The sequence below is a fragment of the Micropterus salmoides genome, unplaced genomic scaffold (assembly GCF_014851395.1).
Source record: "Micropterus salmoides isolate LMB-PRFRI ecotype aquatic unplaced genomic scaffold, ASM1485139v1 Ms_hic_scaffold_13, whole genome shotgun sequence".
NCBI classification, from domain to species: Eukaryota; Metazoa; Chordata; class Actinopteri; order Centrarchiformes; family Centrarchidae; genus Micropterus; species Micropterus salmoides.
Window position 1 is genome coordinate 7,648,661 of NW_024040374.1, and position 18,594 is coordinate 7,667,254.

An 18,594-nucleotide genomic window follows, 5' to 3' on the forward strand; every position below is an offset into this window, starting at 1 on the left:
GGATTGTAACCCAATCTCTTTTACCATTCAATCTGTGCCACCTTTTTGGCTTAGGCAGTATCCATACAAACCAGCTGCGGAGGAAGGGATAGCAGTGACAATTGATGGTTTGATAAGATCAGGGTCCTGGAGCCCTCACAGTCACCCTGGAACACTCCAATTTTACCTGTAGAGAAAGTAGGCACAGGGAAGTACCGTATGGCGCATGATTTGAGGTCCGTTAACTCCATTCTCACCACACCCACCATCCCTGTGCCTAACCCTTATGTGGCTTTGAACAATGTGGCCCCAAATCACAGATGTTTCTGAAACAGAGGGGGTGGTAAATGGGGTACTGTTTCAGAAAAAAGGGGGAGAACGTAGGGTGCTGATGTATGCAAGTGTAATGCTGGACAACATGGAAAAAAGACACCCACAGTGCACTCAACACGCTGCAGGGGTAGCAAAAATCATTCAGAAAACAGCACACATTGACATGGGCCACCCTCTACAAGTACTCACATCTCACAGTATAGTGGCCTATGTAAACTCTCAGACATAGAGCTCCATCCACAAGGAGGACGTACGGCCTGAAGTGGAACGTGTTTTCCACCTGGTGTAGAGAACGGGCGGTGAACCTAGTTACCTGCCCGGTAATTGCGGTACTGGAGTTCCACCAGCACCGTTTCTCTGCTGGTCTTTCCCCATCCACGCTCAAGCTGTATGTGGCTGCCATTGCGGCGTTCCACGCTCCTCTGAGGGAGGGGTCCTTGGGGAGGCTCCCGCTGGTCGTGCGCTTCCTCCGTGGAGCCCGGAGGATGAGACCCGTGACTTGCTCCAGGATTCCCACCTGGGACCTGGCAGTGTTTCTCGAAGCATTGGCGGAGGCCCCCTTTGAACCCCTGGAGTCGGCTGAGGCCAAGCACCTGACCCTTAAGGCCTTAATGGCCTTTCTCCTAGCTATCACCTCTCTGAGGAGGGTGGGGGACTCCAGGCACTCTCGGTGTCTCCTCGATGCCTGGAGTTTGCCCCGGGGAAGGTCAAGGCTGTCCTGCACCCCTGTCCGGGCTACGTCCCCAAGGTGCCGTCCAGTATGGCAGGGTCTACGGTGCTGCAGGCGTTTCATCCCCCACCTCATGTGACGGCGGAGGACGTGAGACTTCATCTGCTCTGCCCTGTCAGGGCACTGAGTATTTACACTCGGAGGTCCTCCTGGTGGAGGAAAGCAGACCAGTTGCTGGTGTGTTTTGGGTCCCCCAAGGCTGGGTTCCCCGCTTCTAAACACACTATCAGCAACTGGATAGTTCAGGCTATTTCCCTGGCCTATCAGGTGCGCGGTTTGCCTTCACCTATGGCTGTGAAGGCCCACTCTACTAGAGGCATGGCGGCCTCTAGGGCCCTCCTCTCAGGGGCTTCTCTTCGGGATGTGTGTGAGGCAGCTGGCTGGGCCACTCTGCACACCTTCATCAGATTTTACAGTCTGGACCTTGCTTCTGCGCCCGGCACCCTAGCGCTCTCCTCTTAGTCGTGCCTACAGGTACACGCTGGGGCAGGCAGAGGCTTTCGACGTGGCATAGCGGGTATCTTGTTCCCATAGTGTCGTCACCGACGCAGTTCGAGTTCCCTCGAAGGGGAACGTCTCGGGTTACGTATGTAACCCTTGTTCCCCGAGAAGGGGAATGAGACACTGCGTCGGTCCGCCATGCCTCACCCCGCCTGGAGCGCCTTGCTTCATAGCAAAGAGCTGGTTTGTCCTGTGTGCCGACGTGCTTTATACGCCTCCAGTTACGCCGTCCCACGCTATCGTTCGAGCAACACCAATAGGATTGGAGTAGTTTCATTCATAATTCAGCCCTGCCACGCTTGGGGTGTTCCCATAGTGTCATCACTGAGACATTTCATAACCTGTTTTTAATCTTATAATTACACTGACATATGACTGACATGACAGTCTCACGCACGCAGAAGGATTCTCGGCGAGATGTGCAGCTCTGGTAGAAACAGCACGAGACCCTGCTACCGCAACTGTCAAGACTGGCTCGCTCTGTGATTAGTGTCCCCAACAGCAGCAGCAGCGAACGTGTCTTCAGCACAGCGGGAAGAGTGATAGAAGAGAGGAGGACGGGGTTAAAACCTTGCTCTGTAAGAGATTGTTCTAACTTTTCCTTTGATTGGACTTTATTTTCGTTTAACTGTTGGAAACTACTGGAAAAAAGAATGGCCATGTTCTTTGGTGCAGTATAAGGTAAGATAACCTGCAAGATTGTTTTTAATTTATTTAATTTAATTTGTTTAGATTGTAGGCTATTGCTCATTTCGTTTGCGAGTGCTGTTGCGAGCAGCCTGCCTGCTTCACTGTAGTATTTCAAAAATGTTGTTTTAAACTGTGGTTTAATAAATAAACATTTATTAAACTAACTGTGTGATATGCTTGAAGTGTTTTATATATATATACATATATGTTTTACTCGCTGTCGGCTCGGCTGCTTGGTCGTCAAAACAAAATGCTCCATACATTTGTCTAAATTAACTTAATAAATAAATGAAAAGAAACATAACTAACAAAACTGACATATTTTAATGGCTGCAAATAGGGCAGGCTGTTGCTATGTAATGAAAAAAACAAAAAAACAAAAAACAGGCTCGGGCTTGGGCTCGGACTCGGGCTAATAATTTTGATGAGCTGTCGGACACGGGTCGGGCTATCGCCTGAGCGTCTCGGGCCAGGGCTGGACTTGGGCCTAGATTTGAGGCCCGTGCAGGGCTCTAGCTAAAGCCAACAAAACAAGGTTGTCATAAGACAATAATCAACATTACTAAGGTAAGCTACTTACAAAGTCTAATATGCTCACTACACAGGTTCTCTACTCAATGGAAACAGATAATACACACAGTATACAGGCTCAGGTTGGGAATGGCAGGGTGGGGGTGGGGGTTCCTGTCAGTGGGGTTTAAGATGGCTGCTGTCATCCAGGTGACCAATCAGGAGGCAGCAATCAGCTCTGCAGGACCAATCCAGTGTGCCCACCTGTTCTCTATTACCTGCATACACTCACACACACACTCTAAGGGAGAAGAACATTTGACAGTGCTGGGAGAGAGATAAATACATACAAAATATGATATGTCATAACATATTGTACAATGACTAAAAACAATCTGTTGTTTCAGAAATATAAGAAAAAGTGTGTCAAATTGCAGAAAAATCTATTCCAAATCATACTACAATAAAAGTACTTTATATGTAAAAGTCATCAATTGAATGTAAAAGGACAAAAACTTAATTGCCTATCATGGAAAACACTCTGCAATGGTCGCACCACATGATATTTGGTCGCATCACATGATATTTTCTATCTAATTAGTCTATTTAGTCAAAATTTACAGGCACAGAATAGGCCACCTAAACAAAACAAGAAAGCTTCCTACTAAAGGACTCGATTAAATTTATTATCAAAACAAATATTGGTAGAAATAACTTTATGTTAATTGTTTTTCTTAGGCCATACCACATGATATCCAAAAGTGGCAACTACATACCAGCTGTTACAATTTTTAATTTTTCCAGATTTGAGAGAGAGTTACAAACCTAATTGCTATTTCAATGGGTCCTTGGCAAATTGGTATATTATTAAACTTCCTGTCTTCTAATGGATTTCAACATAAAATTCCGAAAGTGGTCGTTTGTTGATGGTCACACATGATATTTCATAAAATGGACATCATCGGACAAAGTTCACTTGTGTATTATTATGGAAATATAAATACAGATGCTTTGCGATTTTGAAGAGGACTACATAACACTTTGTAAATCATGTCAAATAGGGCAAAACACAATTTTGAATAGATTTAAAGTAATTTCAAAGAAGTTTTCAAAACAGCAATCATGGTCGGACGGTCGCACTACGACATTTTGACACTTCAATTCTCAGAAAAATTACAAAGAACTAATGTTTTTTTTAAAGTTAAAGTGAGCACATATGGGAGAGGTTCTGTTTTTATATGGAATGTTTTTATGCTTTCAAAATGAAAAAAAAAACAGTTGGACAGAAAATGTAGGCGTCATGTCATTGACCCACTAATGTGTTAAACTAAAATTCTGGCCATATCTTACACATTGCACCTTTAAATGACGGTCATTGGAAAAATTATGGTTTTACAACTGAGAATCTGTCAGCCTCATATGAACGCGGTGAACAAATGACACATAGCGCTTATGGATTCCTTTCATCTAAAGAAATACTATTACAGTAATTCAATGTGAACTGAAAATAAACCTTATTAAATGCCTTTGAATGTGCGAAACAAAAGTGGATATAAGATAATTGGTATCCCAATGGTATCCCAATGGTATCCCTGTTTCTCTTATAGTTTGTTGTTTCCAATAGCAACAGATACAAAGGCCTGTTGCAGCATGAGAGCAGCAGTGCTAGTGTTATTGTTTACACATATAATTGGATTATCAAAGGCAATTTCTGATGTTACTGACATTTGAATGAACTTTATATATTAAATGACGAGTCTAAAAATAGACAGCAAGAAAAAGATAGAGAATGCTGGTTGAGCAGCAGCACAGCTACAGAAAAAACAAACTTTGGTACCATCTGGTTGCACGTGTAGAATCATTAATTTGCATGGTCATCCTTTTCATATATGAAACTTCGCTCGGCACACATCCCAGTCCCGTTGCCCACAATAAATGGGCTCTCTGGCCAAAACAGAATTTAAATAGGATACAGGATGCTAAAAACACTTTGCTAAATATGAAAGGTGTGTTTCTACTATACTTGTACTACCACACAATGTAGGTCTGGTGTTTTTCTTCTGAGGTCCATTTCATCATGCAGTGCTTCAGTGAGCTGAAGACTAAATTTATGCCTCACTGACAGACTGTTCAGACACTGACTGTATTCACAATTTGCTGTCATGCACGGTTACAGTCAGCCAATCAGTTTTTTATACCGTCAGAAGCTGCACATAACATTTACAAATGCGTTATAAAACACAAAACGATACGTTAGGCTCACAACATTAACACCATCATCAATTTTATGTTATATGCAATATACAGTCTATGGTTATATGTTAATGTTACATGCTGTAGCCAGCACATAGCAACCACAAGACAACAATCACATTCAAGGGCACAATGCCCAGTGAACTATGCTAAACTTAAGCTAACTGCAAGACAACAAATTATACAAACAATAATACCAAAGTCTTGAATTGACATCTAATAGTCAAGCTAAAGAAATGTGTACTTACTGGTTAGGGAAAAATACTCCGCCTGTTTTAGTGATTATTTGCAAAATGGTCATTCATTTAGCTCTAGCTCTATCGACTGTAAACAAAGGGCACCACTTCTGTTCCGTAGGTGTTTCTTCTGTTCGCATGCAGATGATGTGACAGGCAATGTCAAAGAAATACACAACAGCTGTAACAAGTCCAGGAAAGCATCCTGATTACTGACAAAACACAGGGTCTACTGGGGTCGAACATATTTCTGCAAAACACTGAGCTTAACAATGCTATAAGCAATATAGCTTGATGTTTAATGATTAAAAGAAAGATGTTTTGTGTAAACATAAAATGATGATGATTGAAAATCAGGATATGTTATTGATATTTAACATGAATAAATTAAAATGATAATTTCACAGTAAAAGAATTCATATGAAAGTAAGAAGAATTAGGGTAAAGGTTAAACAACTGTGGAAAAGGTTGCTGATGTTGGGTGAAGACATCATGACTATGAGTCACCAGCAGAGACAGGGACAGAAAAGGAGAAGCAGAAGGACCAAAGAAAGATGGACATATCCTGACCCTGACGCACACAAAATTACACCCCAAGACAACTTGAAGAAAGACTATATAAACTAGTCAGATATAGATCGGTGTTATTCCTCGGCAGAGCTCAAAGACATTGAACTCAGAAGCAAGATCATCACCGCATTGGACCAAGAGCCTAAGACAAGAGTTGGGGATTTGAACAGAAAACAACTAGAGAATACTTCAGAGTTTTCTTCAGTGTACTTCGAGAGATTGAGCTACAGAGGATAACCACGCCCAAACCATCCGAAGTTTCCCTTGTTCAAATGCAACATGGACTGAAGACTTTTAGACACATTTTGAGTGCTTTGCACAAAGTCTCAAGTTTCTACAAGATTCTACAGATCCGCAAAAGAGGGAAAGATCTCCTTTTTCAGGACGATTCCTTCCCCTCCCTTTCACCCCAAAAAGAAGACATCTAAATTACTCAAGCTCAGCTATTATAACCAGATTTTGCATTTTAAACATTTTATCATTTTAGTTAGTTTTAATCAGTATAAGTTGTATGCTTGCCCTTGCTTTTGCAATAAAATATATAATCACTGCATTTAAAATACAAGTAGTAGACACTGAATTTATTTCTTCACTCAGGTAGTAGTTCTTTAGGTAAAGAAAGCTCCAGGGCTATTCAGTTAGGTGCCATTTCAGAGTAAGCAGCGTAGGCGTTCGGAGGAAGACAGTTAGAAGCTAGGTGAATCTCTGCAACACCAGCTCAAAAGTTATACCTAATAGGGTAATACCCATTAGGCCTAGACTCTAGGCCTAATGGGTATTACCATAGGTATAACTTAATGGTATAATAAAAAAAAAAAGCTGGACCAATACCTCCTGAACTTACTTACTTGTTATTTATATTTGAATATGCTTAAAGTCCAGGTGTTAATTAACGAGCTAACGTTAATTAGTGAGCTTTAGATGTAGAAGTGAATTTCGAACGGAGCCAGTCTAGCGGTTTCGCCTTGCTAGCCACCTTCTGACTGTATCTTCATATTTAACCTTAACGTTAGCTAACGGACAAAAATATGACATTGGCATCTGTCTTCTCGTCTAAGTTAAATGAGAAAGTGAACGATGTGTACTAGTTACTACTATTAACTATCCATTACAAAGCTTGTTTTTAACAATACTTTGCAGGCGGTGATACGCTATATACATTTCGTTTTAAGTTTGATGTACGTGACTCAACAGAATGTGCAGATATGACTTCCTTGGTTAACAACCGTTTCGATGTAGTGCCTACCTATTATCCGCAGGCACTGTCCCTTGCCATCCCGCCCATAAGCGTCACTCATTCAAATTGCAGGCAGAGGCAGAGAAAGGAGATCCAGGCTGAACACACACGCTCACGCACTCAGGAGCAGAGGCAGCACGCGGATCATACAGAGCGAGTGAGAGGTTGGGGATCCTTAACTGTTTTTTCACTTGCATGAACACAACCGTTGACACCCCAGGATCTAAAGATGTGGACAGAAGTCGGAAAGCTTGTGCTATTACATTTGTTACTCATGGAGCTCCGTTGCGTTAAAGGTAAGACACTTGTCTCAGCGAGGGGGTGAATTTGCATCGCATCACGGACGGCAACGCTTTGGAGATCGCTGCCTACCGAGAAACGGATTGTGTCTCGGATGTAGCCTGCGTCCTCACAAGTGCTGCCACTTTTGTATGTGCAGTGAATGATGACTGGTGGCTTGAGGTGATAATACGCGGAAGAAAATATTTGATCCCAACACGTGTCTGAATGCAGTAGGCTGATGTTACAGCGAGAACGGGCTGTTGTGGTGATGTCAACATAAAAGTACAGGCTGCGATAGTCTGTGCTCGGTGTTCTTGTAACGTTAGTGGCAGCCGAGAAAAACGCTTAAATAGATTTCACTAAAAAGATCTTTGTGTTTAAGTGTCACTAGGACATTGGTGGTAGGCAGTCATGGTCGCACCGAAGCCTATTGAATCCATACAAACAAGCAAGCCCCATTATAAGCATATTATGATAGCAAAAGTGTAGATCGTTTGTGGGAATGTTGGTTTTAAGAAAAACACAGTACCTTACTGAGTTACAGATTACAACAAGCTGTTGTAGGAAAACTACCTACAGTATTGGAAGATTTAGAGCAATTTTATGTACCACTTTGCAACCCCTAATACACAGGACATGTAGTTAATTACCTACTTTACTTAAGTAAAGGCATGTATGTGATCTATTTGAGGCTATTTTGGAAATTTTTTATATGCAGAAAACATGATTAAATTAGTTAACCTCCAAAACTGGGGAAACACAGCTATGTAAACAGTTGGTAGTCAGTAAGTACTTACACTGCCTCTTTCTTGTAAATACATCTAATTACCCCACCATGTATCTACAGTTCTAAATTGATTTACTTTAAAGCGACTTTTATACACTTTAATGTATTCTAAAATTTTATATTCTGTTAATCTGATATTCTTTAAAATTGTGATTCTGACCACTAAATGAATGAAAGTAACGATTGACAAATTGTTTTTTAACACAGGAACTCATACGGAGTCTGAGTGTGAAACTGGGCAGTTTCAGTGCAAGAACGGACGGTGCATTCCAACCCTGTGGAGATGTGATGATGATGATGATTGCTCAGACAGCAGCGACGAGGAGAACTGTCGTAAGTAGCCCACAGTCTGTTACTTTGGCGGATAAATGTAATGATGTCTTTGCTTGCTACCCCATGGACCTTGAATATACCTGCAATCGTGTACTTTAAAAGTCTTAATCTAGGACAAGGACTCCCAAATATTTTCAGCTGTTTTATATAAGTTGACACACATTCATTGCTAGACTTTGCTGGTACATAACTGGATAACATTATATGCTGTAGATAGCTGATTAAATTCATGTTGTAACTTTTGGATGAATGACGTTCTACTGAGAATAAGCTTCTTATAATTTTGCTTGGGGCCCCTCTGGAATCTTCCTAGCATTTGTTAGTGTGCAGACGTCAGTGCAGCAAGTTCTGATCCTGGATCATTGGTCAGGTCACATGGTCACAGGAATTTTACAAATTTCTCACTAGTTTCACTTTCTTAGTAAACCTCTGGCACAAGGATTGCAATACCCTACTGGGTCAGAGCAGGCCATTTCGTATTATTATTATCATTATTATTATTACTCACCTTGCTGTGACTGTGTAGAGATGATGTCAGTCATGTTATCAGTGACACAGTTCACCCTGTTATGCTGCCTCATAATGCTTTGTATATATAATGGCTTAAAAATTGTATCATTTCTGGAATAGTGTGATAAAATTACAGTGTTGCGTGTCACGACATCTCACTGCTGAGTAAAGCAACATGCTCAAATGCAAATACTGTGGCTCTTAGATACGGCTGATCACAAATTGGCTGCATCTCTCTCTGCTTCTGTGGGCAGGTGATTTTATAATTGGAGTTTCAAACACAGAATTGCATATATACAATCGGTCAATCAAATATTGTATCATGTGCTTCAGGAATGTGTGAAAAAGACCGAAGTGTGCAATCCCGCTCTGACTGACGGTGTACCGTTCAGGAAATTGCAGACGACCAGCCGAGTAATCATATCTTATACATTTGTCATGGTACTAATTGCTTGAAAGGTTATATTAGCTACCAATTGATTCATCGCTTATCTTGGGGACCGGCACGCCAAACCCATGATTCTCATCTGACCATGGTGGCCACTGAATATCTTTGCAGTTCCTTCAGTAAATGCAGTGGCATTTACAAGCGTGTCTCATTGACTGCAGACTGATTGGTATTATTGGACATTTAGTGGGAAATACTAGATGTAAGTGAAGTTTGATTTTAATGAGCTCTCCTCCCCTCTAAACAGGTGTAGTTTACTTTGTTGTTTGGTATTAGCGTTGCTCAAAGAGAATGTGAAAATGAAACTTATTAAGCCACAAGGTGACAAACTGTTCTTTCTAACTGAGCCACTTTGTTGCAGAAATGTGATCTGTCTCATTCTCCTCTCTTCTTTTTTTGCTACATATCCTGTAAGCTTCAGATGCAGTTATGGTTTCCTCTTGGGCTCCTCTGTCACTCTCTCAATCTCTTCCCCTGTTCAGTCTCTACCATTTTCCTCCTGCGCCTTTTCCTGTGCCTTATACTCCCCTTTGCTATATACTCATACTGTGTGCCCTCTCTCCCTTCGTACCCAACTTGCACTCTCTGTTCTTTGAGTGCTTCAACGTTCAGTCTGTTGGAAGTTGGGTGCTTCTTTCTAAAAAGCTGTTTCACTTTCTCAGCATTGTAGCACCCATAAGGGGCTCCCCCCCCCACATTTTTAAATCTCCTGTAGGCAACTCGGCAGTGCAAATGCCATTGACGCTATGCCCACTCCTCTTACGCCCACAAAGAGCATCAGCTGACAGGTTGGTTGGAGATAAATCCAGCAGCGTGACTCTGGTTGCCGGAGTGATGTTCAGTGGCTGGCAGTGTGCCAGTCCTTCGAACAGATGCCAGCACTGCCACTGTGCTCCCTCCCAAAAACCCAATATCACCAACAGAGCTCAGCAAGAGGAGGAGGAAAAGAAAAGATGGGGCAGATTTGATTGAGAGGAACAGGACAGTGTAGAGCAGAGCCCATAATGAAAATAGGAACAAAGTATTTTGGAGAATGGGCAGTGGGGGAAAAGAGGCAGGAGATAAGATAACGCATAATAACGAATAAAATGAGGGTAAGGTAGCAAAGCCAGCAAGTTTCGCTTTACTCGTGGTGGTGTGGCAAAGCTGAACAGGCTTGGCACATATGTAATTTAAGGTAGGCTGGACATCAAATGGATGCCAATGCTCTCATTCACTAAGCATCCTTCCAACACCTGATTGGATGAGTGTAACACTACCTTGGCTGTCATTTGTCTTTGCTTCTGACTTTCAAAGTGAATATACACTATGTTTGTTATGGAAAAGTGGTCTATGTCTCTAAATGAGGCTACACAATAAGACTTAAGTGTATATAATTCTGCAACTGGTTGTTGTACTTAATCTCACTTTTACTGCAACGCAAATGCAAAAGCATTACATTACATCAATAGTGTCATTGTTAAAATGACTCCTTTCATCCCTGTAGTTTGTTAAGGCAACAATGTGCACACACCAGGTGTAATTCTATCATACACACCCAGGCCAATTATTTGGATGTGTGCAAGTTTGAGCTATAGTATATAAAGTATTCTGTTTTATATCTGTTTTATTGTCTTTGTGCTTGTGAAAGCACTTCGTAACAAGGTTTTGAAAAGTGCTATATAAATAAATATTATTATTACTATTATTATCCATCCATCGTCAACCGCTTATCCTGCGTACAGGGTTGCAGGGGGCTGGAGCCAATCCCAGCTGACATCGGGCGAAAGGGGGATACACCCTGGACAGGTCGCCAGTCCATCGCAGGGCCACACATAGACAACCACTCACATCCACACCTAAGGACAATTTGGAGACACCAATTAACCTAGCCTGCATGTCTTTGGAGGGTGGGAGGAAGCCGGAGCACCCGGAAAGAACCCATGTGGACACGGGGAGAACATGCAAACTCCACACAGAAAGGCCAGGGTTTTGAACACACAGCCTTCTTGCTGTGAGGCGACAGCGCTAACCACTGTACCACCGCGCCGCCCATTTTATTATTATTATTATTATTATTATTATTATTATTGGTGTGCACGCTTATCAGTCAATTGTCACATCTACCATTTCTTTCTCTGTACACACACATATGTGTCTGTCACAGCAGGGATGACCCCAATAGCATCCTCCCTCTATCAGCTGTATTTGAATAAGTCTTGGTAGATTGGGTTGTCTTATGTGCCTTGTCTCTCTTTTCTTTCATTCTCCCTTTCTCTCTTTTTCTTGCTCCTCCTGTCCTCCCCTCTCCTCTTGCTTCATTCTCAACATGCCTCTTGGTAGATTTCGCTCTTGTTGCCCTGGGAAACGGTAAAGTGGTGGTGATGATGATGGTGGTGGTGGTGGGGTTTTTGTGCATGCGTGTGCTTTCTTTGTAGTGAATACAACACTCCAGCACACATGTAAACATACACATGGCAACTCTCCATCTTTTGCACGGCTCTGTATGACCTATATTTTGGCTGTGGAATTTACAGCAAAAAGGCCTTATCATTTCTGCAGCGGATTTAAATAGATTTAAACATGCCTAATCCAAAGTGCCACTGTAAAATAATCTCATATCTGAACCTCATGTTAGTTTCAATTGTTCTCCCTCTCTCACATTGTTGTACAGTCTCCTCTCCTCCAAATGGCCTTGGTCACACTGCACTGTAAAAACACAATCTGTGAGAATTAATTAAGAAACGTACAACCATGAAATCAGACGTGATGATTAGCGGTGCAGCGATTACTCAATTAATCGATGGAAAATTAATTGCCATCAGTTTTGATGGCTGTTTAAGACATTTATCAAACACAAATGGCAAATATTTGCTGGATACAGCTTCTCAAATGTGCGGTTTTCTGCTTTTCTTTGTTTTATATCTTTGTTTATTGAATATCTTTTGTGTCTTTGACTATTGAATAAAACAAGCTAAATGAAGATGTTACTTCGGGCAGTTTCCACAATTTGTTGACACAAAGAAGTAATCAATTAGCCAATTATAGAAATAAGCATTTGCAGTAATGGTACACACAGTGCAAAAAAACGTGAAGGCAATATAGAAGAATACATAAGGGTGAGAAGAAAGTTATTGTTGAGCTTAGTGTGTGTGTGTGTGTGTATGTCAGGACAATGAGTCTGAGCAGGTCTGAGAAGGGGAGCGTCTTCTCTGCAGTCTGAGACCAGCTTCCCATAGAGGGGACATCACAACACATTTCACGCCACTGCTCTATATGTGTGTGATTGTATGAGGCCAGGCTCTCTCTCACACAGACACACACACACAACACTATAATAAGACACTTCATTGAAGCGCTTCAGGCATAAAAGGCATTATACTGAACAGCTCACAAAAAACACATTTTGGTCACCTGCTGATACACACACACGAACACACACTGCTCACTGTAGCACAGCTGGGGTCAGACTTTTAATGGGAGTATGAGGTCAAAGGTAGCGGTAGCCTAATCAATTACACAGAAACACACACACAAATACATACACACAATGAGTGTGCAGTAGCAGGACTATGGGGCGAGACTTGCATAGAATATAAAACAAGAGACACACTACTTCTGAAAGGACAAAATGCACACACACAGTGTTGAACCTCTTAGCTGAACTAACACTGATCATATCAATCCTCAGTACTGTTCTGTATTATTTCTATTCTGCCTTGTCTAACTCCATAAAACACACATACGCATCAGCATATACACAGTTTTGTCCATTAACAACCACACACAAGCACATGGCGGTACCCCACTCAGTCATTTGCGTTTCCATATTGGACTATGGACATAGTTTTGTGTGCATGTATGTGTGTGTGTGTGTGTGTGTGTGTGTGTGTGTGTGTGTGTGTGTGTGTGTGTGTGTGTGCGCGCAGCTGCAGTGGTCTAGTCTCCAGAGAAATAAACCCTCTGCTGTGCTCTTTGATTACTGAGGCACTGTGGGACTGTGTGTATGTCTGTGCATGCACTGTGTGTATGTGTCTGTGCATGCAAGTCATGTGTGTTTCAGCTGGTCTGCTTTGTGTGAGGGGAGAAAGCATTTCACAAACGAGTGATAACACACAAGGCACATGTCGCTGAAAGTAACTAGTTGTAGCAAAATTGCTAGTTGGTAAATTATTCTGTCTTTATACAACGTGGGTCTTATTTTCATAGTTTTGGACATAATTTCAGTATCCCTTTGCAATGAGGAATTATTACCAAGATGCCTACTTTTGGTTAGCATGAATGTTTCAATGCTTTCAATGGGGACTTTCAAGATAAACATTTGAGAACCACTGCAAGTGATGAGAAGATAGACATCAACACTACATCTGCCTGTTCTGTGTAGGAGTTTTAAAAAACATTACATACAAAAAGTTTTAATGGTGGACTATGTTCTCTGCTTATTAAAAAATAAAACATGGTTTCAAACTAAGTTTGTGAAATTGTTCCAAAAACAGTATCACAAATAAGCCTGGCTTTATTTCATCAGCTATACTGAGGCTTTACTGATGTTTAATCTTCCATTTACATTAACTACAGTGTTTCCCCTAGGATGGAGTTATAGCAGCGGAGGTGAAGCAAAATTTTTGTCTGAATATAAAACCCCAACACAGCATGTCTCAGCAGTATTGCTCTTGCGTCCATGAGAATGCGATGCACATCGGAATAGTTTAAAACTTCAGTGTTTACCCAGTTTAATGTGAGCCTTAGTTGAATGTTTTGGTGTTGGTGGTCATGGTCAGGGTGGTGTGGGGTTTGCGGGTCCTCCCCCAAGAAAATTTCCAATGACAAGTATGTAATTTCACATCACATTGGGCCATTATTTTCACCATATGCCTGAACAAAGAGTTGGAAAAGCTAGAGCAGATGATAAATAACCCATCAGCCAAAGATCAATCTACTGGGGAGGAACTACAAACTTTAGATTTGGGGAAAGTTATTTGGTTGGTTATGATGCTCTCCACAGTGATTTAACATTTATTGCACAGCATGTTTTGGACATCACCCCCTAAAACCCTGTTAATATGACCTCAGATACGATTGTTCATGTTTGCCTTTTGTGTGCAACATGAGAAACCTCCTCCCTTCTGAGGTGCATTCCAATAAATAAAAAATCCAATAAGAAACATCTCCTCATTAGCTTAAAAGGACTAGTTTGCATCACTAATTTGCTTTACTAACCTCAGCTCCTCCAGTCACCACCGTCGTTTTGTTTTCCTAACAACCACTTTTTCAGACTCATCTGAAAATCAGTCTGTACAGGACAGAGCTGCAGGCTACTTTCTGCCGCTCAGACAATCAAACACTCGCCGCTCGGACAATCAAACACTCGCTGCGCACCTCCTGATTACTTACAGGAGTTATGCTGTTATAACAGCATCTGTCACGTAGATGTTATGTACAGAACAATGAGAGGAAGCTAGCCAAGCATTGAGTCTTGCTGTGCTCCCACAGTGTGTGAGTGAAAACATTTGTAGCGCATAGTTTAATTATCGTGGGAAATTTAGTAGCGGCGGTCATGATTCAGCAGTGGCGGTGCTGCTGAATGCATATAGGGGAAACACTGAACTAGTGCAGTGCCTGTTCACAAGGGCTGATGTGACGTCTCCCTGCACTTTTTAGAGTGCAAGTGCAGTGCTTGTTCCATAAGTTTCGCCTACAGCGACAGTGGCGGGGGTACTGGTAGATATTCAGCGCTTCTTTAGAACTTAATACTCTTAATACTCTTACAACTTCATTTCACAAACGAGAAAGATGTGTTTTCGGAAGCTGAAGCCGTAAGACAGAAGACAACAGGGATAAGATTAGCAAGGTTTGTGTTTAGCTAGCTGGCTATTTAGCTTTATTTGGTGCCTTTTGTTGAATCAGTCATAAAGCCGATGTGCGTGTCAGTGTCACTTTTCATGAACTGACAAATCACAGTGGAACATCAAAAAAAGTTTGACGTGCTACAGCAAACTTTTATAATATTGAACTCTACTAAGTTGTGGATGGTGCACGGAGTAGACAGATGAAGATTTAGCCAGAGCCAGGATGCCATAATTTGCCAATATGGGCTCCTTCTAGCCAGCCTCCTAAGATCAACACCTCCCTCTTGTTCTATTTTATGTCTATTTTACTAAAGTTATTGTTATCATTTATTTATCTTGTTTACATAACACACGTAAGTGTGGCATGGTTTGTGTATGAGGTGCTGGTTTATCGTGTATCCTTCCCTGGTTCACAAACTATATTCCACACTTCATAAGCCCCAATGCATCACAAGCCCAAGAGTTTTCTGTGATGAGTGTTTTCACTCACTGTGATAGGTCAGCAGGGTTTTAAAAAGCTGTACATTTTTTAAAAGCTGATTTAAATATGAAAAGTTTCAAAAAACATCTATAATAATGGCTTTATTTGTATAGCATGCTTCAATAGAGGTAACAAAGTGTTCAACAACAATCAATGTAAAACGTGAACAAGTGGAATAAAAATGTGTATCACACAGAGAAGGCGCACACACATACATACAGTATAAATATGTACCGTTAAACTTTGATTAATAGCCTGTAAAAATCACTGAATTGACCCTACCTATATTTGGGACAGGCGTGCATATGGGAGAGTCCTTTAATTCCTTTTGCACAAAACTGAAATAGGCTACTATGTAACAGTTTTTATTATTAGTATTTCGAACAGTATGAATATTACTTGTATAAAAATTATCAAATAATATCAAATACACGTCATTTATTTGATTTAGCTCTGACACACAGCTTATGCACTTTTATTTTGTAGGCAGCAACATAACAAATACAAACATACTCAACAATAAGGTGCAGGGAGAGAAAAGTGTGGCAGAAGAGAGAGCAATGGACTTCACATGACAGTATTCATAACTTGGATTCATTTTTCTGAAAAGCTTTTTTGATCGGTGGACCCTAACAGACTAAAGGAATATAAATAATCAAGGAACAGACGCATTCGAACTTAACGAGCGCTTCAAAGGTAAGGGGATTGTACACTTGTTTTTTGTCTCCTGTACCATGGCGGTTACACCGGTAAATCTATTTGAATTAGACTTTGGGGCTTGTTGATTCCGCTAAATGAACTGAACTATTGAATTGTGGAGATGTGTAGCATGTCCATATTGACATATTGATCATAAGTTTAAGCATTAAGATTCGTATGCTCGATCTAAGCAGCATAGAAGCAGCCAGAGTGGGCGACCCTGCAGGGTTTAAGAGGTTGATACATCAAAAGAACTTCTATAAAAACCAGAACAGGCGTCTAATCGAGACCTGCGTTTTTTTGTCAAAATATGTTCCCATACCAGGCCTGTAAACGGGGTAGGCTGCTATTTGTGACACGGCTATTAATTGAAGATTTGTGGTATGTAAATTGTACAGTTTGTACAATTCCTTGCTAATAAACTCGGTGTTACTCAACTTTTTTGTGCTCCTAAATTTCTTTTTGTGATCCTAATTTTCTTTCATTTAGGAACACATGTACTCCTTGGGGAAAAAAACGTATCATTAAAATAATTTTAAATAAAAAAACGTCAGACTTCTTATCTAGATGATGCTAGTCTCTGTCCCTCAGTCGCTCTGTTGACACATCAATGTTTAAGACTGCCAGCTGGCCAATCCTCTCTCAAAAAGGATCCATTTCCTGATTGAATGTTAAACATAATCAAGTAGACACATGCAGCATTGCTAGCCTGACAGATGACAAGCCTAAAATGCGCCAGGGCACCACCTTTGTCAGTCACTGTATCATGCTCTACAAGCTAACAATACCTGGTGTGCTGAATAGGTGCTGGGTGCAGTGGTGCAAAACAGCAGAAGGGTAATTTTAGCTGAGGTCAGTGCTGGCCTGAGGTGTTTTCACTCTCTCTCTATCTTTATGTGTCTCGCTAACTCATTTTTGCCAAATTTCTACACCTTGCTTCCTTTCCATCTTCCTCTTTCTGCATTTGTTACTTCTCCCTGTCTTTCTGTAGACCTTTGAAGTAATGGCTTTGTATTGACATGAAGGGCAGGGGTATGAAATGCAGCAAACCTACAAGGACGAAGCAGATGCTGTAAGTGTGTGTGAGTGTGGGAGAGATAAAGTGAGACTGTACTGTCCATCTACATAATTCTAATCCAATTAGTAAGTGTCTCAGCGGGTGCGAATCTGCACCATGAGAAGTGTGTATGTATGTGTGTGTGTGTGTGTGTGTGTGTGTGTGTCAGAGTAAGCCAAGATAGATGAACCAGTGAGTTTTCCTCTGCCCGAGGACTCATTTATCTTTATCTTTCTGTACTGTATTATGTTTATTTGTAGTAGTTTTATGCTTTTGGATCCAGCTTTCACTCCCAACTAGTGGGTTATTTTAACGAAATTAGAAAGTATCAAATCAGAAAGCCATAATGAAACTAGAAGAGCATGATAAATTAAATATCAAGTTCTTTTATAATGCGTAGATAGTATAGTTTGAAGGGATCTTATAAAACTTTTCGATACTCCAAGTAATATGCTAATGCAGCAGCCATTAGTTTGTACACAGGAATGACACCACCAAGTTTACTTTTGACTTTTGCTGATAGCAGAAATTACTGCTCACATGAGCTACCAGCAAGTATGAGCCCAAATAATACTTATCAATGATTGTGTTAAAGTGTAACATGAGCAGGGACTTTTTAAGTCACTGTTGTACTTACAGCACTGATCTTAAGTAGCCAAAAAAAAATCTGTTAATACAGGTTTTCTTGTCTTGCTGATGTTGTGTAGTGTTTCTGCATGTTAAATCTTTTTTGGGATTGCTGGTGACATTCAGAAAGCTTGCTTATTTGCGTCTCTGCCCACTGTTGACCAACACTAAGTGTGTGGCGAGGCAAATGTGAAAGCTTTCAATAAGTGGTTGCAGTGTGAAAGCAGTTGTGCTTGAGCAATAGGTAGCAATGTATTAAAGCATATGAAAAAGACTATGACTTTTAAACTATTGGAGAAACTGAATATCACACCCACACTCACATTCACTTTCTCAGACACACAACACCAAGAGTGCAGCTGACAGACGGTCAGGGTCTGCAGCATAGTTCTGGTGCCACAAAGAGTCAAGGTGTTTTTAGAAAAAGCCATGTTTGTGGCCTCTGCTTTCACTTGAGGAACAATATGGTTGACCCTGAACATAACATAGCTACCTCTGGCCTG

At 41.2% G+C, this 18,594-nt stretch overlaps 1 protein-coding gene across 4 annotated transcripts in view; it reads left to right on the top strand.

Moving 5' to 3' along the window:
• Nucleotides 1–7,122: 7,122 nt before the first annotated feature.
• Nucleotides 7,123–18,594, top strand: part of lrp8 (low density lipoprotein receptor-related protein 8, apolipoprotein e receptor) — a 182,784-nt gene continuing 171,312 nt past the window's right edge. For all 4 annotated transcript variants that reach the window (XM_038715284.1, XM_038715286.1, XM_038715285.1 and 1 more), the window contains exons 1-2: nt 7,123–7,335; nt 8,316–8,441. In XM_038715284.1, coding sequence (XP_038571212.1) covers nt 7,269–7,335; nt 8,316–8,441 — 193 coding nt within the window. In that variant the 5' untranslated portion in view covers nt 7,123–7,268. The remainder of the gene's footprint in view (nt 7,336–8,315; nt 8,442–18,594) is intronic.